Source organism: Embiotoca jacksoni, unplaced genomic scaffold, assembly GCF_022577435.1.
Source record: "Embiotoca jacksoni isolate LCO1_2020_lvr unplaced genomic scaffold, fEmbJac1.0.p SCAF_44, whole genome shotgun sequence".
Taxonomy (NCBI): Eukaryota; Metazoa; Chordata; class Actinopteri; family Embiotocidae; genus Embiotoca; species Embiotoca jacksoni.
This window is the reverse complement of record NW_027185397.1, coordinates 2,594,906-2,616,654: the sequence shown is the minus strand read 5'-3', so window position 1 is coordinate 2,616,654 and position 21,749 is coordinate 2,594,906. Positions and strand designations below refer to the sequence as shown.

Sequence of the window (21,749 nt, the reverse complement as noted above, 5' to 3'; positions counted from 1 at the left end):
ATCGACTGCCCTCACGCCCATTAAGGCTGACTCGGATGTCCACAGGGAGAAAGAAAGGATGTGTATATGGTGTTTGTCTTGGGAGGGGAATCTTTAAAAAGGAAAGAGATTCTTTCCTGGAGTGTTTATAGGCTGATGTCTGCGTCTCAGTGTTTGTTATGTGAGTAAAGTGTACGCTGTAAATTAAAAATTCGGCAGCAAGAGCATTAATTCAGCTAAGTTAAAGAGAAAAATGTGTTTTATTTTTCAATTATTGGAAATAATATTGAATATTATTACATACATACACCCACATGTGTATAAATAGATAGATCTCGGGGAACTCACTATTTTGCCATTGGGAGGCTTATCTCTTTCTCTCTCTCCCTTTCTATCTCTCTTTCTATCGCTCTCTCTTTCTCTAGCTCTCTATCTCCCAGTCCACAAACTCATGGGCACACTCAAGCCTCCCAATGGCAAAATAGTGAGTTCCCTTTTCTGCTGCTAGGATGGAATCAGTACGGCTCCTCCTGAATCTTAAGGTTCGACGAATCAGTCGGAGCCTCCTTTCCTGCATCTGGGCATAAAGCCTGGGAGTCTCAGCAGTGAGATACACCTATAAGGCGAGTCAATCAACACCGCCCCATCAATGTGCAGAGCTTTCAGCATCTCAGGGCGGGGTGGCCACCCGGCTCACGTAGTTCACGGGAAACATGTTACCTTTAAAATAAAAGCGTCAGAAATTCTGTAGTCCTCAAAATCAAAGTTTAAGTAAATAAATTAAGTAAAACGCGATGATAGAAAGCAGGACCCACTAACTGCGATTCAAACATCCAGAAATCAAAGTCACAGACACACAGCATTGGAATAATTACATTTTTATTACAATATAGTTATAATATATAATTGATATTTTGCGTGGCACCGGTTTAAGTCATGTCCAACAGTTTTTGTTTTTTCTCTCCGTCACTTCCCTGGACAGAAGGGACAGGAGTTGTTCTTGCTGGACTGCAGCCACACCTGGATGCAGTCTTTGTGGATGGTGTGGGAGCAGCTCAGCGGGTAGCGGCTCTCCGGGTCCACGTGATTCTGGCACATCAGGCAGAGCTTGCGGGACCCCGCGGCCTGGCCTCCGCCGGCGGCGGGTCTCTGCAGGGGAGGGGTCGGCCTCTGGATGGGTCCCAGAGGCGTTTGGCGTCTGCCGGGCTCCGGGGCGGACCTCTCGTTCTGGGCCAGCTTGAAGCCGACCTGTTCGATCACCTCATCCATGGACATGCCGGCCAAGGTGCCGCGAGAGCTCTTCACCTGCTGCAGCAGCGATGTCAGCTGAGCCCTGTTGCATTGTGGGAACCGTGTCCCGAGCTTCTCCAGGACCTTGTCCAGTTTGCCGGCGGAGGCGGCGGGAGCCGTGGGAGGCGGCGGGGAAGGAGAGACGGGGAGGAAAGGCTGAACGGGAGGGGACGGGGACGGGGACAGGCTGGGAGGCGGGGTCATCCTCACTGGGGCTCTGATGTGGGGCTGGAATTGAGGCAGAGGCATGTGGAGAGACTGGAACTGGGGTGGGGGATGGTGCTGTGGCGACAGGGGGGGTTGAAAGAACTGCTGCTGCACCGGATGGTGTTGAGGGTGGAGGTAGGGCGCACGGTACTGCTGGGAGTGGTGAGGGTGATGGTGCCAAGGCTGGTAATAGTGCGGGTGTCTCTGCGGCGGGAGGGGATGGTTCGCCGGGTTCAGAGGAGGCGGAGGCGGGAACTGCGGACGAACTAGAGACTGCATCGCCTGGCTGAACCTCAGCTCAGCCTGTGAGGGGAAAGGATGGAAAGTTACAACGAGTAGCTGGCAGGTGGTTTTCTGGTAGTAGTTCTGACTGCACCTCTACAGTTAACTACTGTTATTAATTAGGGATTGGTCATGAATTTTCCAATATTCAAATAGTCGTTTTAATCTCCAAAATCATCTTTATTTCCCTTGTTTTTTTCTGCCGGCGCCTGGTTGTAATGCATTACTCCTATCAGAAGGTGGCGGTAATGCGCCACAAAAGCTGCCTGCCAGCCGCCATTAAATAACATGGGGAGAAGAAGATCACACTGCTTTCAGGGTTCCGGACATTTGCATGTGAAACTATCCCGGTATTAAGATGTCCGGGTGCGAACGTGGGGAAACATGCAAAGACGACTAGAGCCCATATTAAAAAAAAAAAAAAATTGAATAGTTCAGAGCGAATTTCAAATAGTAGCTTTGCTTGAAATTCACATCCCTATTATTACAGTGTGTCAGACATGTCTTACCAAGGGGACCTGCGGCAAAGAAGGCACATTGATCCTGGGGAGGGACTCTAACTCTCGGCCCTGCTGGATTTGCTGCAGAACCTCCTGCAGGCGGCTCTGGAGCTCGGCCTGGTTCTTCCGGACCAAACCTTCTTTCTTCTCCCATTTCAGCCTCTCGTGCGGGTACTGCTGCGGGAACTCCACTCGGAGAGCGTCCAGGTACTGTCCAACCTACGGACAGGCGAAGACACGATCGATGTCAAGAGCGCTGGACAATTTCATTTTTACTGCCGTTGAACCGGGCCTGTATGTTAAAGGGGAGGTTTAAATTTGTTTGGTCTGTCTTGAAACAGTAATCAGTTGCCTGTAAGATCAGAACCAGGTCTTGGTTGCAGTAATCGTACCTATACTTTCAGTATGTGCAAGTGGTGGGGAAAAAAAAATGCACAAGTTCTTCCATTCCAAAATGCATCCCAAAGTTAGTATAGAATTTAGGAAAACACGATATCCTCTATATTATTGGCCGATGACAAAATCCCATGATACTGTAACCCAGTAGTAAAACTGCGCAGGTTATGGTACCTTTGATGTTGTCTATTTGCTAAACACAGTGTCAATCGTAGCCACTTTGTTCAGATGTAGTTCTTATTGGCTATATCAGGCAATTCATCACCTGTGATATTTATAACAAGTTCATGAGTGTTATGTTTTCGAGCTGCTAAGCAGTTATTGTTTCCCATGAACTGCTGAGTCAGCTGCAAGTAGCAATGATCGGTTTTGTTTTTGTTTCTTTTGTTGGAGAAACAAAAAATCACTTCATCGACTCAATTGGATCATTTTTGATGAGTAGGAAAATGGCCACCTGGGTATTCAAACCATGGACCTTTGGATCCCTGGATAAGATTACTTTTCAAACTGCATCACTGGGGAGATAGAGCTGACGAAAATTTCAGCTCTGTGAGGGCGATTTATTTGGACTTTCTAAGTTTGGAAAGTGAAATGTGTAGAAATTTAGATCTCTCGTATCCCCCCACTTAAATCTGTCATGAACTCATTTTATGCATCAACAGACAGGACAACCAGTTGTGTGTGATATATAACCTTCTTGCATTTGCGGTGCCCCCTAGTGGACCGAGCGTCCGCACAGGTGCACCATGTTTGGGTACGTTTGGTTAAAGCAATTTTAATTTATGAGTATGTATGGATTAAGGAACTTTAGTACAAAAAATGTATAACTTTAAAATGGATTGACGGCCAGCGTAGTCCAAAGGTGAACCTGACATCGTTTTGGAACAATTGAACCCAACGGTGTCCCACAAGTTTCACAATAGTAGGATTTTGAGAAAGACGTGGCAAAACTTTGATATATTTAAAGCCGAAAACAGATGTCGATTCATTTAGAGATTAAAATGGTCAAAGAACCTTTATTCTCTGCCTTATCGTTCTTGACATATAAGCCAAAACCTCAAACTTTATTATTTACAGCATCACATATGGGTGCAGTAAAGCATATTTTGGGGCTTGAGCAGTTGGGAGACTTTTTGCTGCACAATCACTTTTAGCAGAGAGGTTCTGAACAAGACCACCAAAATAATAACAATAATCTGAGTAAAATAAGTGTTTCAGGACTATTAGTGCTTGGACCTATAATAAAAGGTTTGCCAAAAGCATTGGCTTATTCCGATTTAACAATTCCACCATTTTGTGTCAGAGAACCTCTTATTTAGAAACTGAATCGGTCCAAAGCTCCGACCGTGTTTGTCAGAAACGTTGGGATGTACGTACCTCCCTCAGCCAGCCCTCGATGTGAGACATGGCGACGGCCCTCTGCTTCTCCACGGCGGCCTTCTCGTCCTGCAGGGCCAGCGCCTGGGCCTCCTGCGCCTCCTTTCTCACGTCCTCCATCTCCTGCCTCAGCTCTTCCAGCTCCTCCCGCCACCTCCGTTGCTCCTCGCTCTGCTCCTGCGTGAGCGCCGTCAGCTTCCCCTCGCTCTCCTCCAGCTCCTTCGACAGCCTGATGCCCGGAGAGAGGATAAGACGAGCAGAGAGTCGGGTGAGTTAACGTGCTTCTGGGTAGGTTTTATTTTGCTTATTATCTTCTATCTCAGGACTACTACACTCTTGGCTCTTTTACTTACTAACGCTGACAACAATTAGTCAATTAACCAATTAGGTGACTGAAAAATAATTATTTTGATAACGAATGGATCGAGTTTTCAGGTTCATGCAGAATCGCCGACCCACCCGGACCACTGCTTACAAAAGCACGGGTAAGTCAGGAGCTGAATTTTGGTAAAGTGAGGAAATTTGAAGTCCATACTCACAGAGGGTTTAGCTTCTCTGTGCTCCGTGCATGTCACGGTGCTGTGCACTGTTTGCGTGCAACGGGAGCAGTCTCAGAACTTTTGGGATTCAGCAAAGGAATTTCAAAACCTCCATTTGAACAGGGTTTGATTAAGGCCTACGTATTTTAAGTTCACAGGAACAGATCCTTCTTAAGGATCCTTAAAAAGCCTTTTATTGAAAAAAAAACCCTTCAAATTATAAAATGTCTTCAAGTCTTCTTATTGTAAGTTGTAAGAGGCCTTAAATATTGAAATATTGATTAATTATTATATCATATTGATCAGATGTACCTATGTTAATGTATCTTGTTAGCGATATGTGATTTTTTTTTTGGGGGGGGGGGATTTGAATCGTTTTCCATTGTATTCATGCAACTTATTACATACTAGGGATGGGTCACAAATTTCCAATATTCTAATAGTAGTTTCAATCTCCAAAATCAGATTAGTACATGCAACTTTCGTTTGTCCTTATTTGTTTGTAAGGCGTTTACTCCCGTCAGAAGATGGTGGTAATGCGGCTGAAAACCTGCCTGCCGGCCACCATTGCTTAACTCAGGGAGAAGAACACGATGCTTTCAGGGGTCCGGAGCTTTGTAGGTAAAAGCTGTGCCGGTTATTACATGTCCCCGTGTGAACATGAGGAAGCATGCAAAGTACAACTACAGCGGTCAGAAAGTTCTGTGTGGAACTCCTTTAAAACATAAATAATGATGAGTGAATGAATGAATTTTTAATCGGAGTTGTGCTTGAAATACCCATCCCTATTACACACATGGTTTCCATTTACACAGCAATGAATAGAGGGTAGAAAAAAAAGCTAGCAAGAATAAGAAATGCAATTAAAAAAAAAAAAAAAAGAAGTACGGGGAATGGTTAGCTCTGTTGGTTTGTCTTTGGTTAGGGTCTGAAAAGTTTTCAATTTAAATGTTAAAAAATTATTTCCCACATACATATCCTTGTGTCTTTACCTGTTCCTCTCCTCCTCTGCTCTGTTCTTCTCGGAGGTCATTTCCTGTTTCTTGGTTAAAAAGTTTTTCCTGGTGGCTTTGGGGTTGTTTAGCTGCAGCTTCACTCGCAGAGACTCCAGTTTGTCCAGAAGAGCCTTTACAAAAAAAACAAACAAAAAAAACCCCGCAGCCACCGTCTGTTTTTGCCACCACAAAAGTCTGAAACACTTAAATTCATCCATTCAAACAAAATACAACATCACGACATCCGATCTAGATCATCCTCCCTCTACTTCAAAATTAATAAACATCACTTCTTCAAAACAGCTCCTTTCCAAAATATACAGAATCATTTTACAGTCCAACACTACTTTATCCATACCATCAATAAAATGGGAACAAGACCCTCCTGATGCCGACTTCTGGATCCAAATTTGAAAAAACATCTACTTCATGACACAAAAATGGCGACCTTCAAATCATACTACATGAGATAATCCACAGAATTCATTTTACTGGGCAAAAAATGTTTTTAAATGGGATTTTAATCAGATATCCGAGTCATTGTCCATCATCCTGCGCTGACACATCCCATCATCCTACCTCACTCTGTTTCCAAGGTGACCTATCAACAATCAAACGGAACCAAACAAAACAGTAGATTACGCCTTGTGGCCCCAACTATCGCCAAGAAAACTGTCCTCATGAACTGGACATCAAGGAACACATTAACACACTGGAAAAACCTTCTCTATGGAAAATGTATCATCCTCCACCAAAGATTCTGCAACAGAACCTCAGTCAGTCAGTTCGGTCGTCTCTCATTAATTTCTCACAAACTTGATCCCATCTATTCTGTTATCTTACTTTTGTTTTCTTTGCATATCCACAATCATAATTTAAGCACACTCACACCAAAATTGAAACTTAGACTGACTGCTTAGTAAACACACACACGCACGCGCATTCACACACACACACACACACACACACACACACACACACACACACACACACACACACACACCACAACCTGTAACTGTATTGATTGCTCTTATTGTCTCCATGTTATTCCCCAACTGGATTGTCTTTTTGTGTCGCAATTAATACAAAATTAAAATTAAAAAAAGTAACCACAAAAGTCCCACATGCATATACGATCGCTTTGAATGTATGCGAGCGAGTCTCACCTGGTGCTGGTGGGTGGCCTCCTCCTTCCTCTTCTGCAGTTGCTGCCTGTGTTTCTGGTGCGCCACCTCCTCCTCGTCCTGCTTCTTTGTCAGTGTGTCGTACCGCTGTGTCAGGCTGGAGCTGTACTCCAACATGGCCGCCACCTGCTTCTCCCAGTCGGGTTCCGTGTCGACGCCGAGCTCTGTGGTCAGGCTGTCCGTCTGCACAGCTTTATCCTTCAGCATCGGGTCTAGGAGATGAAGAGGATAACAGCACGAATCAAGAGAAACATGACTTGAGAAGCAGTGTGAGACCGCAGGATCCAGCACCTCCTTTATTATGAGGAAGGAGAGCAAATTTTTTCACAAAATGTTGTCTAATATTTTATATTATCTGTTTCTGTCAATGTTTTTATTTCCTATTAAAGTTACTCGTAAATCTCTTGTTTTGCCTATTTTGGACGCACTTTGACCCTCAACTGTTAGGAACAGCAATAATGTATCTCAGTCATGTTTAAACAAATAAAAGTAATTGAAATATATATTTTGAATATTGGTTTCTTTTTAGCGCAATTCATATCAATTGAATCCATATTTCGTGTAATCGGGGGGGCAGAAACCCTCTCTAGCTTTAAGGTTAGATTTAAAACTGTCCTTTTTGATAAAGCTTGTAGTTATATCTGGATCGGGTGGCCCTGAACCATCCTGCAGTTCTGCTGTTATAGACCGAGGCTGCTGGGGGACCTTGTTATGCACCGAGCTTCTTTCCTCTCACTCTGCCTTTCTATACAGTTCCCCCGCTTGCGTAGTTTCTCTTTTTTCTTTTGCAGATTGGATCTCTATGCTGTCCTTTTCTCTCTCTGCTCTCCACTCACCACCAACAGGTCCAGGCAGATGCTCCGCCCACCCCTGAGCCTGGTTCTGTCGGAGGTTTCTTCCCATTAAAAGGGAGTTTTTCCTTCCTAGTTTATGTGGGAATTGTTTCTGTGTATAATGCTGTAAAGTTCTGTTGTAAAGGACTTTAATGTGTTATGTACCTTGAAATAATAATGTTGTGATTTGGCGCTATATAAATAAAATGTAATTGAATTGTGCTGCTGCTCACAGAAAGACTGAAGCAGCTGAAGCACCAAAGAAAAACCACCAGCTTTCAGTCTATAACAGTCCTGTCTTAAAACCCTCTAATCTGGAACGCAATACATAATCCTCCTTTCTAAAAAAAAAATGAGCAGGGCCACACAACCACGGTCTTCGTTTTACAGGTGCAGAACAGCACTAAAACGCTCTGATCTTTGTGTCCTGTTAGCAAAAGTGTGAACTTGGAATGTCCTGACAGGCGAAAGTATCTGCAACCTGTAAACAGTGATAAAAAATACAGAGAAATTTAGGGTAAAACTAGAAAAATAGAAAAGACGCACTTACTAAATCACACGGCCACTCAGACTAACTACCATTTAGGACTGTACAGTTAGATACAGTAGACGACTCCCCCATGTGATGTCATATATCCCATTTAACAATATTTTGCTTGGAATGCCAACATTTTCATCAGAAAAATCATATTAAACACTCTTAAAACATATAAAAATGTGCATTAACTTTTCAAAACAACCTGGTCAAGACAGGTTAAAGTAACATTTTTGTGACAAATTGCATTTGAACGTTCCAAAGTGATATTACGGAAAAAAGAAGCTTTCCTTTTGATTCTAATTTGAATACAGAGGTAGTAACACAGCTAATATGTGACATCGTATAGAGCTTTAATTTTTCTGAACTGAACATCAGATTGTTCTGATATTGTCTTGACTGAAATTCTCACAACCTAAACAACCAATCACAGGCAGAACTTCCTTCCACCTGAACTCGTTTAGCACTAGCCATTGTGGCGTTCTCTTCCCTGTCACGTTCATCGGACCTTTGCTTTTATTTTTGAAAATCAGCTGGTCGTGTCACGCTCTTACCGTAATGCCTGGTATACATGTACAGCAAAACAACATGGCTAGTTTGAACGTGTTTTTTTTTTAAGTGGAAGTTGGCTTCGTCTCGCAAAAACAACACAAGAGATTGCTGTCAGAATCAGAGCCTTTTTACCTTCCACTGTCACGTTAGTTAACTCCACATCCGGCTCTTTCTCTTCCTCCTGTGCTAGACGTTGGTGCTCGTGCTCTTCTTTTGAATCAACGTTAGCTGCGTCCACACTAGCATCCATGCTAAAAGAAAAAAAAAAGTATTGCTCGGTCAAGTTGGTCTCACCCACAGCTAAACATCTAGAAAAACTAGCGACGACAGAGTGAGCTCCTTCAGTTCCAAAAACAAAAAAAGTCTTTAAAATAAATTGTTTGCTTTCGTGGCTTTCTGTTTAACTCCTGTTTACAGTTGCCGCCAGAGGACTTCCTTATTACCTACACGGAAGTGATCGTGGGTCCCGGAATTTCTTCTTCGTGTTGTTTATTTTCTGTAGTGGGAGGGGGGTGTGGGGTGGCAAACAACGTTGTCTCGCACTGCTGCCACCAACCGGACTGGAGTATGGATCGGTACTCCAGTGTTCTTTCACATATTCTGAAAAATAAAACAACATTAGAGAAGAAAATAACAATTACTCTCTCCCCTAAGATATTGAAACAAAAATAGATATCAATTCCAGCTATAACTTTTTTGTAAAAAGAAATGGCATAAATCGAATCTTCACTGTATGTCTTTTAAGATTCAGTTTCAGTTCTCTTCTCTCATTGTTATATTTTGTGCAGTTGAAGCACACCATCAAAACAATTCACACCGTCCTGTATTACGTTTTCCAATCTTTAAATAAAGCCCTATTTGATCATATATGACCAAAAATATAGCCCTGATATAATTTTTATCCTCTCCCTGTCTTTCTCATCTTTGCATTCTTTACAGCCACACCTCTCACAACCTGCTTTTTAGTGGAGTGATCACACCAACAAAAACAATGGTTTCACTTTCATCCCATGTCCATTCTGTGCCAATTATCATACAGCATGCATTTTTCCTGGATCAACCGATCACTTTTGGAAAAGCTGCTTGATTCTTGATACTTGAATTAAAAACCCAAAGCGCCTGTTAGTAGTTGTCTAAAAAGCATATTAATGTATGTTCTGTTGATCAGCATAAAATGGAGAGGTTTCTATAACCAACTCAAAATGAATGACAGAAATTCCCTTGCTTTGACAGCCTCCAAAAACATCCCATTTCATTTCTCAGTTAAACTAAGTTATACATGGTCTCACCTGTTTCCTCAGCATGTTCAGAGGATTCTGAAACAGATGTTTTACAGTGAGTGGATACATCTTTCAGAGAACAACATTGCATCACCATGATAGCAAAAAAAAAGTTCAAAAGATATTATCACTAAAAGATAAATGAAAGCAAATGATTATGAATAGATGATTAACATATGACTCATAATGAAACTCAAGCTACTTGCAAAGTTTACTTTCTCACCAAATCGTTTAAAAGGATGTATCATACCTAGCAACAGGACTCCATGGACAAGAGTCCATGCTAAAAAAAATGTTTAGGCTCAGTCCGGAGATCTATGAGAGGATTCTAAAGAATGTCTTTGAACACCTGATCTGCCATCTGAATGGTGGTGCTTTAAGGTGGTTAATGATGAGCTCCAATCCATAGAATATTATTGCTCTCACAGGTCTTACGTCATAAACCCCCCTGCGTTATGAATAAAATTGTCAGCATCTTATCTCACCATTACATCTCATTAACTTCATGCATTTTCTCTCCCATAGTTTTTGTTTATTCTTTTGTTGCCTCTCCATTCAGTTCCTTCGCTCGCGTAGTTTCTGTTCTTTCTTTTGCAGATGTCTCCGGCCATGGAGCTGCATGTCTCTGCTCCGTGATTGTCGGCGCCCACCAAGAGTTCATGTTTTGGATCTCTATGCTGTCCTTTTCTCTCTCTGCTCCCTCACCACCAACCTGTCAAGGCAGGTGCTCCACCCACCTCTAAGCCTGGTTCTGTTAACAGATGCTCCGCCCACCTCTGAGTCTGGTTCTATTAACAGATGCTCCGCCCATCTCTGAGTCTGGTTCTGTTAACAGATGCTCCGCCCACCTCTGAGCCTGGTTCTGTTAACAGATGCTCCACCCACCTCTGAGTCTGGTTCTATTAACAGATGCTCCGCCCATCTCTGAGCCTGGTTCTGTCAGAGGTTTCTTCCTGTTCAGCTTTTCCTTCCCTCTGTTGGAGGGTTTTTTTTTCCCTTAAAGAGAAGTTTTCCCTCCTAGCTTATGTGGGAATTGTTGAATTGTTGGGTTTCTCTGTATAATATTGTAAAGTTCTGCTGTAAGGACTTTAATGTGTTAAGTGCCATGAAATAACCTGTGATTTGGTGCTATATAACTAAAATTGAATTGAAATGAATTGAATCTCAAATAATAATCCATCATGGACACGTTTGTAAATTTGAAGCATTGAAGTCTGGAGCCATGAATGAAACACTATTTTTGTGAACTTTGAGTTCTTTGATGCATCTGTGGGGGGAAGTGAAGACCCCTGAAATGAGATACAGAATAAAAATATATTCATTCACTATGTCCTACTCCTAACATACGAAGTTCTTAATAGGCCCGAACGGAGTTACATTGCTAACTCTCTGGTTAACTGTGAGCCTTCAAGACCATTGAGATCATCTGCTGCTGGTTTATTGGAGATTTCCAAGCAGCAAACAGCCGAAAGAAAAATTAGGGATTCTGATTTTGTCAGCTACGTTCAAAGCTGTGGAACAAACTACCTGTTAGATATCAGGGAAGCTGCTCAGTTAATACTTTTAAAAGAAAGCTCAAAACATATCTCTTTACATCAGCATTTAACTAGTTAATCTTGAAGATCTTGAACTACTGCACCTTTGAAATGGATATTGCTTATTTTATATTTGAACTCTATTTGTGTTTCATTTTACGCGTTTTATCTGTTTCTTATGCATTCTATCTGTTTCTTTTACATCTTATCTGTTCTTATGCATCTCATTTCTTTTCAAAATTTTTAAATGTTCCTTTATATCCGTTTTTATGTGAAACACTGCATGCAATTATCTTGCTGTAAAACACTTTGAGCTGCATTTCTTGTATGAAAGGTGCTATACAAATAAAGTTTATTGTTATTATTATTATTATTATTATTATTATTATTATTATCCATTCACTATAGACTGTCTGTTTGACCAATGTTTTGTGATTATTATTTTTATGGATCACTATAAAAAAATATTTGGACGTGCTTTGTTTTATTATCTTGCTGTAAAACACTTTGAGCTGCATTTCTTGTATGAAAGGTGCTATACAAATAAAGGCTATTATTATTATTATTATTATTATTATTATCCATTCACTATAGACTAAGCCTTGTTTTTCCAATGTTTTGTGATTATTATTTTTTATGGATCACTATAAAAACATTTTTTGACGTGTCTAGTTTATAGTCACCCCCCACCCCCAGCACCTAAAAGCTCTTTTCGGTAACCCAGAGAAAACAATATGATTCCTCATATTAGCTATTGTGATCATAGTGCAGGGATGTTTAGGAAAATGTTAAACTGCGGCAGCGTGCTACGTTTTTTTCCTTTCCCCTCCTTTTCTGATTCCCATCAGGGGCTCCCTGTTGGTCACATGATAGTCAGCAAAAGCCTCCCGAGGCCCCGCCCCCCTTCTCTCCTCATCTCGCCCCTGTCAGTCGACTGTTTTCTCCGCTTGTCGAAATCGGTGTGTGTCTGTCTGTGCATGTGTGTGTCTCTCTCTTAGCTAGCTGTTTAGCCATCATCACAATCAACAACCGTAGAAACAACGCGAACATGGCGGACACAGTCAGCGACTGTCCACCGGACCACGCCGACTTCCGCAAGCTGGAGGACGGGGAGGACCTGTTCCCGGAGCCGGCCGCCAAACAGGAGGTGAGCAGGAGGAGAAGAGGGGTAATGAAGAAAAAGAGGCCGAAGGGGATAAATGCTTCCAGCTGACAACAAATGGAAACTTACGAGGAAGGGGCAAGCACAAAAAAGGATTAAAACCTTACAAACGCTTATTTCTGAATGAGGTTTAGTGGTTGGTTTTTGGAGGCTTCTGTTTTAGTTCATCTTTGCACTGTCATAATTCCCCCAAAAATGTCCGTTTAAATGCACGAAATGTGGTGTGTAAAATAGACTAATAACGGCGACATTCAAAAGCGACAATTACGAGAGCTGAAGACGGGTCTGTTTGCTGTAAGAAAATACGCAGAATAGGTGTGTTTGCTCGCAGTCAGGTGACAGTCACAAAGGTATGGATGTTGCGTTCAGGGCACACCAGGAAACCACGGTAAACAACCCGAACAGTGCAGTTTAGGCAGACGAAAGTTTATTTGTTGTCTTTAGGCGTATTTGACTTAAATGAAGGCAGAGGTTACATTTTTTTTTTCAACTTGAACTAGTATTGGCAATAACAATGACGAAACCAACAACAACAAAAAGAAGCCAATATAATCCAGCAGCTTATTGGCAGTTTTTTTTAGCGGTTGGAAAATTTCAAAAGACTCAAAACAATAAAAGGACAAAGTGTCAAATACAGTAATAATATGATCATGAAGCTGAATTACCATTTCTCTTTATAACGATAACTAAAGATAACAGGCTTTAGGAAGGGTTTTGTTTTAGGGCTACTGTAATGCATTGAATTTAGATCCTAGTGGAGCTCTTAATCAAACCTACAACAATTAATTGATTAGTCAGAAAATTAATTACTGGAAGTTATCATGTTAATTACACTACAAATGTTTCAATAACTCAATTCATTTGAGGCCATTTTTAAACAGAAACGTGATTTGCTGTTTTTTAAGCTTCTTAAATCTGCGGACTCGATGCATGTCATGACACACATGACAGTCAGCTGAAATTTCTTGGATTTTGCACTTTCATCAATGGACAAACCATTACAACATGTCATCTGGCATTTTACAACCTCGTTTCCAAAAAGGTTGGGATGCTGTGTAAAATGTAAAAAAAAAGAATGTGATGATTTTCAAATGATTTAAACAGATTTTTAATTCAAAATGGATCAAAGACAAAATATCAAATGTTGAAAGTGATACATTTTTATTGTTTTAGGAATAATATATGCTCATTTTGAATTTGATGGTAGCAACACGTTTCCAAAGAAGCTAGGACTGGGTCAACAAAACATTGGAAAATGTGTGTAATTCTAAAACAGCAGGTCGGTAACATTATTGGGTAAAAAAGAGCAACCCAGAAAAGCTGTGAAGATGGGGAGGGGTCACCACTCTGTGAAAATACTGAGTGGGCAAATAGTGAAACAATTTCAGAATTACGTTTCTCAATTTAAAATTGCAAAGACTTTGGGGATTTCATCATCTACGATACATGATGTCAGTAAAAGATTTAGAGAATTTGGAGAAATCTCTACGCGAGGGGAAAAAGACCAAGCTAATATTGGATGGTCGTGATCTCCGGGCCCTCAGGTGGCAATGCATAAAAGACAGCCACGATTCTGTAGTGGAAATCATTACATGGGCTCAGAAACACTTCCGAAAACCACCGTCTGTCAACAAATGCAGGTTAAAACCCTACCAAAGAAGAAACCAGATATAAACATGATCCAAAAGCACCACCACCTTTTCTGGGTTCTGAGTTCATTTAAGATGAACTGAGGCATTAGTGGAAATCTATGCTGTGGTCTGATAAATCAAAATTTTAAATCTTTTTTTGGAAATCACATGTTCTCTGGGCTAAAGAGGAGAGGAACCACCCAGCTTCTTATCAGCGCACAGTTCAAAAGCCAGCATCCCTGATGGTCTTATGGAATGCTTTAGTGCATATGGCGCTGGTAACTTCCACATCTGGGAGGGAAACCATTAATGCTGAACGATACAGGTTTTGGAGCAGCATATGCTGCCATACAGACAACATCTTTTTCAGGGAAGGCTTTGTATATTTCAGCAAAACAATGTCGAACCGCGTTCTGTACATATTGCAACAGCATGGCTCTGTAGTAGAAGAGTCTGGGTGCATCCCATTGGTCGCACGATGAAACAGAAAATACAACAAAGGAGACCCCAAACTTGTTGAGCAGCAGTGAATTTACAGACAACAATTAATCGATTAGTCAAAAAAGTAATCACCATATTCATTGATAATAGAAATAATCTTTAGTTGCAGCAATACTCATAATATTGTGTCCACACCCCTCTGGAAATTAGAAGTCTGTTTGGTTTTGGAGAGAATTGTGGACACACAAACGTCTCTGCGATCAAAACTTGTGACACAACTCAAAGAAGTTTACCGTTCAGTGCAAAACTCCCAAGTTGTCATGTAAAGATGACAAGATTTCCAAAAAAAGCCTGGATGGTGTTTCCTCTTTGTCTTTTATGAACTGAAGGCAGCATGGACATATTTGTAATGTCTTGCTCATGTTATGTTGGCGGTAAGGCTTGAGTACCCAGCCGACGCACAACCCCTCAATTAAGAGAGGCCTTAAACGTTGCAGGTGACTATGAACCATTTGATTCCTCCAAATTTAAAGCAGCAGTTTTTACATTGGTGGAAACATGAGTGTTTTCCTTTTTTGAGTTACATTGGAATTAAAATGATGAAATGATGAAATCCATAAAGCGTTCAATGGAGCATTTGTTCTCCACGCCCCCCCCCCCCCCATAAAAGCCAAAATATGAAACTAACTCTATTTCAATAATTTTGGTGATTTATTATACATAATTCATACAACAGTGAAGTTCCCTTTAGATTTGGTTGTTAATGATACAAGAACAGATCTGAATTTATGACAAGTGTCATTTTGTGTCATGCTTCTGATGACTACTGTGTATAATCTGTAAAACAACAGATTCAGTTTCTATTTAATCTATTTTCTATTTCTTAGTGGTTGTTTCATGTATCTGTGTTTTTTTGTGTTTCTTTGTTGTCATTTTGTATCTCAGTGTAGTTCTGTAGCCTCTTTTTGTGGCCACTTCTTCTTTTTTTTCTGTTTTCCTACTACAAGTAGCCATCTTGGGTCTCTGCAGTTGTTTACCATCTCTTTGTAGTTCTTAGGTGTCTCTTTGTTGCTCTTTTGCTACTTGAAGGTTGTTGTCTTGTATCTCTTTTTTTTTTTTGGATCTTGCCCGTGCCAACCAATGGTTGATTGCAATTCTGGGGTTAGTGCTACATCTCTTTGTAAGTCAGTCTGTTTCACCTTGACCCCTGTGGCCTACAAAGTATCTCAGTTTGCAGGAATGTGAAACGGGTTCTCTCCCCTGGTCTCTGATAATAATCTCTTCTCAGTTGCCGGGTGATTCGGTCCACCTATAGTTCAGATGTAATGCTGACAGTCCTGCAAAGAAATCATACTTTTGTGATCAGTTTTACTTTTACAGAGATCTTAATTGAACTGGATAATACCTTCGGAGAATGTAGTTTGTGTTGCAAATGTTTCTATTACTTTGTCCACTCCTATATTGATAACTGGGGGCCTCCACTGAAACCCCTTAGAAACTTGGATACTTGGATTTTTTTTCAGTGTCTCTCAGCTTGGACTTGACTTGTCTTCATATTGCCTTTTCACTTGGCTACTTCCTGAACAGTTTTTTTTTTTTCTTTTTTAACCATTAACCATTACGGAACCGCCTTATTTGCTACCAAAGATTGAACTGACACTTAAAGATAGTAACACTTATCGTTCATGCTTTATTTATTGTTGTTTTTAATTCAATGATACATTTTCTTTCTTCTGTGTTCACATTTACTAATTTCTAATTTGTCATAACTGAGTTCAGAATTCTGGACTTCTGAACTGGATTTTCATCTTAAATGGTTGGGTGAAGTCTTGTTGTAGCTATTCAGTTAATTGAATAAGTGATTAAGACACATTTATCAATTGTAAATTTAATGTGAATAAACTGGGTCATAAGGTTTGAATTTGATCCACATCAGGGTTGGGGATCTGATTGACATTTTGTCAGGTTTTCGTTTAATGTTTTTTTTTTTTTTAGCTTAAACTAGTTGAATTATCTGCTAAGTGCAGTTTGTAGTGATTTTCTTTCTTAAAAAAGTTTGTTCTGGGAGTGCAAAACAGCTTCTGAACGCTTCTTGTTGAATGGATGCAGCTTTGTGGTGTGTGTGTGTGTGTGTGTGTGTGTGTGTGTGTGTGTGGGTGGGTGGGTGGGTGGGTGTTTGAAAGAGAGAGGGAGAGAGAGAGAGAGAGAGAGAGAGAGAGAGAGAGAGAGAGAGAGAGAGACTGTGTGTACTGAGTTTCCTTTGACCCCTCTGTGGTTGCTGAGTAAGGAGGGAGAAAGTTCCTCGTTATCATCACTCATTTCCTCCTCTCTCTCCTCTTTCTGTCCTCTCAGCAAAAAAAATCTGGCTATCTTTCTCCACTCATCCTTCCTCCTGTATTTCCTGGACTCCCGCGTTGAACAGAGCTCTGAGTTTGCCCGTTCAGGTGTGTTTCATTTCAATATTTCACCTTAATGCTGCTCCTGAAGCTGCCCTGACAAAGTAAGGGGTTTGCACAATTATTCGTAATAAAAATCATGACTTCTATGCTCTTTGTTTTTTTTTGAGTGACAACAATTCTCCTGCATTTTCCTCCAGAAAAACAAGCACTCCTACTTTTCTTTCTCAACAAATTAGCATGCGGCGTTATGCCACGTGATGCAGAGCAGCGGATACCGGCAGCAAAGTCATCCCAGAATGAAAAGACAACGTTGAGAAAAAAAACTTGTTCAAGAGACTAAAGATGGTTGTCTGGTGTTAATAGTTGATATGCAGGCATCTGACATGTATTTTACATGCACATGAGTGTAGTCATAGATAGCAGTAAATTATATCAATTCAATTTTGGGGGCATCATTTTTTTCACCTATGCAAATTTGCTCAACAACAAATTAGAAAAACCATAAAGACTGTTGGGCACCAAAAATGTCCAGGTCATTTCTACATTGTTAAAACATCTATCACCCCAAATTTGAAGAATAGATGAAATATGGACAATAAAGGGCACCACAAAAAAACATTTTTGTATTGTAGCGCCCTCAGGTGCCAAATTCCACAAAATTGTAGGTAGTGCTTAAAATTCTTATTTGTGTAGACGTCTAAGCTTGGTTTCGATGCAGGGCTCCATTTAAGAACTATTTGATTTAGAATGTTTAGAACACACAAAAGTAAACAGTAGGATTTACGGCAAAACAGACTTTTTTTCTTGCTCGTCCAAATAGGGTATGTCCTAAGTTTGGTGAAGATCGAATGTAACAGGTAGTGAAACGTGTTTTTTTACTAAAATATGCAAATTGCTTGAAAAATTGTCAATGTCCGAATCGACGGTTCAGGAAAAGTTTCCTGCTTTTTCTTTTCTTCTATGACTCATGATGTGGGAGTTATTGACAATAAACTGAAACATTGAATAACTTGCCACATTGTGGCTCAATTGAGTTTTTTTTTTTTTTACAGACAGAGGGGAATCCCATGGGATTTTCACTCTACCAAGTCTATCATTTGCACTTTGATTTTTTTAAAATATTACACAAAAAAAAAAACCTGAAGCAACTCTGTTTTCAAGCCATTCCTATGGGTTGCTATTTTTGTGTGTGCAATTTTTACAATCACAATACAAAGGATCTTTACAAACACATCATAGCATACCCTTCCCAATAGGGTCCCACCACATACTTGAATTTGGTGCATGTCTTACCAAAGCTGTAGTTATTACGCAGCTAAATTTTACCAACGGAATATTACCATTAACTACTATACTACTACTATACAATATATTGAACTGATAAGAGTTGTTTTTTATTAAAGTGACATCTTCACTTCTGTAAATGATTTAAGTAGGACCCGGATCTACTTGGACGGGTTAAAGTACTGATGTCGTAATGGCTATAAACCTGATGCACAACTGCTTTCATAAATGGAACACATGAATTCTCTGCGGGTTTTTTTTTTATTGCTGAGTTATGAATGTGGTCAGTAACATTACGTAGAAAGTTCACCTAATATGTTTAAGATACAACTTTTTTTAACGTGCCGATTGAAAGCGGCATCAATAGGCCTCAAACCCTTTATGGCAGAAATGCTATAGTTAGCAGTTGTTATTAAAGGCATAAACACTGACCTGTACAAATAGCACTTAAATGTTCTGAGACTGATCCTGCTGTGCAGGAATGGAGCGCAGCACAGCGACGCACATGGAGCAAGGAAAAGCGGTAATTTTTGTGAGCAAGTAATTCACATCACGTCGTTTGAGCAACATCAGCCATTTATGCACATATGCAATTTCACCACGGACTTGAGCCGACGGCACGTATCAAATTTGAAGTCAAATTGAGGAAATCTGCAATGGAAACCCTTGGAATGCTTCAGAAAGCCTTTGGCAATGAAGCAATGAGCCATTGCTGGCTTCTGCTGCAGTTGATCAATCAGTTTTACATTCAGTGTTTTGTGGAGCAGCTGACTTGTTTCCTCTCTGGCAGACAGGAAGGTCTGTAGTTCAGCAGGATGGATGACAGACAGTGCTTGGAATTTTTTTTTACTGTTTCTTCTGTGGAATAGATGGAGTTTGCACGGCGACTATGCAGCTGTGGCGGTTGCTCTGCTTCCATGAAAATGTCTGAAAGTTTTCTATGACGTGGAAATAAATGCAGCTCAGTTTTTGTGGACCTTTTGTGGAGAAGTTTGTTTTGAAAACTTCAAATATGGTTGCATGAAGCCAACTCATAGCCTAATAGATATTATTTAGCAATAATCCATGATTGTACTTGTATATTCATGGTTTGAGTCAGATCTCCCCACACACCAGATTTATAAAAAAATATTATTTTAACTGCATTTCCGAAAAAGCTGGGACGCTGCAAATCCCATAAACCCATATTTAATTGAAAATAGACCAATGACAACACATGTTGAAACGGAGACATTTTATTGTTTTATGAAAAATATATGCTCATTTTGAATTTGATGCCAGCCAACGTGTCTAAAAAAAGTTGGGACAGGGGACATGTTTACCACTGTGCTGCATCACCTCTTCTTTTAACAACACTCTGTAAACATCTGGGACCTGCCAACATCAGTTGCTGGAGTTTTTAAAGTGAAATGTTCTCCCGTTCTTGCCTCATATAGGATTTCAGCTATTCAACAGTTTGGTTTTGAAAAGTGAACTGATAACAAGCTGGATTGTCCCTCTCCTCTTTTTCCTGAAGGAAGCAGTGTCAATGATTTCCAAAAAATAATTTCAAATCTCTTATTTGTCAGACCACTGAACAGTTTTCCACTTCTCCCTCAGTTCTTCTTAAATTAGCTTCGTCCCTCATAAGGCCACTGCATTTCTGGATCATGTTTTTATGTTTGTTTTTTTTTAACCAACATTTGTGAATGCAGCAATGAACTATGTTCACAGAGGATGGTTTTCAGAAGAGTTTCTGAGCCCATGCAGTGATTTCCACTACAAAATTGTGTCTGATCTCCAACATTGCGTAAAGAGATTTCTCCTGATTCTCTGTATCTTTTAATGATATTTTGTACAGTAGATGATGAAATCTACAAATTCTTTGCGATTTTACTTTGAGGAACATTATTCTCAGATTGTTGCATTATTTCCCCACACAGTCTTTCCGAAACCAGTGAAGCTCTCCCCATCTTCACTGCTGAGAGACTCTGCCTCTCTGGGATGCTCTTTTTATAATGAATTTTGTGACTAATCTTTTGTCAGGTAACCTAATTAGCTGTGAGCTATTCCACCAGGTATTTCTTATAGCATGACACAACTTTTCCAGTCTTTTGTTGCCCTGTCCTTTTTTTGAAAGGGGGTTGTATGGAAAACAACAACAACAACAACAACAAAAAGATATATATATATGTACACAGTGGTGTGAAAAAGTGTTTGCCCCCTTCCTGATTTCCAATTTTTTTGCATGTCTGTCACTTAAATGTTTCAGATCATCAAACAGATTTAACTATTAGTCAAAGATAACACAAGTAAACACAAAATGCAGTTTTTAAATGAAGGTTTTTATTATTAAGGGAGAAAAAAAAAATCCAAACCCACATGGTAATGTGTGAAAAAGTGTTTGCCCCCTCCTGTTAAAACATAACTTAACTGTGGTTTATCACACCTGAGTTCAATTTCTCTAGCCACACCCAGGCCTGATTACTGCCACACCAGTTCTCAATCAAGAAACCACTTAAATAGGACCTGCCTGACAAAGTGAAGTAGACCAGAAGATCCTCAAAAGCTAGACATCATGCCAAGATCCAAAGAAATTCAGGAACAAATGAGAAAGAAAGTAATTGAGATCTATCAGTCTGGAAAAGGTTGTAAAGTCATTTCTAAAGCTTTGGGACTCCAGCGAACCACAGTGAGAGCCATTATCCACAAATGGAGAAAACATGGAACAGCGGTGAACCTTCCCAGGAGTGGCCGGCTGACCAAAATTACCCCAAGAGCGCAGCGACGACTCATCCAAGAGGTCACAAAAGACCCCACGACAACATCCAAAGAACTGCAGGCCTCACTTGCCTCAGTTAAGGTCAGTGTTCATGACTCCACCATAAGAAAGAGACTGGGCAAAAATGGCCTGCATGGCAGAGTTCCAAGATGAAAACCACTGGTGGGCAAAAAGAACATTAAGGCTTGTCTCATTTTTGCCAGAAAACATCTTGATGATCCCCAAGACTTTTGGGAAAATACTCTGTGGACTGACGAGACAAAAGTTGAACTTTTTGGAAGGTGTGTGTCCCATTACATCTGGCGTAAAAGTAACACCGCATTTCAGAAAAAGAACATCATACCAACAGCAGTAAAATATGGTGGTGGTAGTGTGATGGTCTGGGGCTGTTTTGCTGCTTCAGGACCTGGAAGACTTGCTGTGATAAATGGAACCATGAATTCTACTGTCTACCAAAAAATCCTGAAGGAGAATGTCCGGCCATCTGTTCGTGACCTCAAGCTGAAGCAAACTTGGGTTCTGCAGTAGGACAATAATCCAAAACACACCAGCAAGTCCACCTCTGAATGGATGAAGAAAAACAAAAT

The 21,749-nt window shown here is 40.5% G+C and overlaps 2 protein-coding genes and 1 long non-coding RNA gene across 4 annotated transcripts in view; 2 read left to right on the top strand and 1 right to left on the bottom strand.

The window, feature by feature from the left end:
• Nucleotides 1-811: 811 nt before the first annotated feature.
• Nucleotides 812-9,122, bottom strand: rnf214 (ring finger protein 214). The gene is made up of 6 exons (XM_069169361.1): nucleotides 8,802-9,122; nucleotides 6,732-6,961; nucleotides 5,563-5,696; nucleotides 4,032-4,260; nucleotides 2,268-2,477; nucleotides 812-1,779 (listed from the first exon to the last, which is right to left on the bottom strand). The coding sequence occupies exons 1-6, from the start codon at nucleotides 8,917-8,919 to the stop codon at nucleotides 946-948; spliced, it is 1,755 nt and encodes a 584-aa protein (XP_069025462.1). The 5' UTR covers nucleotides 8,920-9,122; the 3' UTR covers nucleotides 812-945.
• Nucleotides 9,123-12,400: 3,278 nt separating this feature from the next.
• Nucleotides 12,401-21,749, top strand: part of snx2 (sorting nexin 2) — a 54,468-nt gene continuing 45,119 nt past the window's right edge. For both annotated transcript variants that reach the window (XM_069169321.1, XM_069169320.1), the window contains exon 1: nucleotides 12,401-12,631. In XM_069169321.1, the coding sequence (XP_069025422.1) occupies nucleotides 12,533-12,631 (99 nt within the window). In that variant the 5' untranslated portion in view covers nucleotides 12,401-12,532. The remainder of the gene's footprint in view (nucleotides 12,632-21,749) is intronic.
• LOC138210259 (uncharacterized) lies at nucleotides 17,078-18,126 on the top strand. The gene is made up of 2 exons (XR_011179241.1): nucleotides 17,078-17,162; nucleotides 17,315-18,126. It is a non-coding gene; the product is annotated as an uncharacterized lncRNA (long non-coding RNA).

Bases quoted from the DNA above. Each gene is read 5' to 3' on its own strand.
- rnf214 (XM_069169361.1), bottom strand. From the start codon at position 8,919: ATGGATGCTAGTGTGGACGCAGCTAACGTTGATTCAAAAGAAGAGCAC. The intron at 5,697-6,731 runs GTGAGACTCGCT...TTTTTTGTAAAG, and splicing joins AGGCCACCCACCAGCACCAG to GCTCTTCTGGACAAACTGGA. The intron at 1,780-2,267 runs GTAAGACATGTC...TTCCCCTCACAG, and splicing joins CTTTGCCGCAGGTCCCCTTG to GCTGAGCTGAGGTTCAGCCA.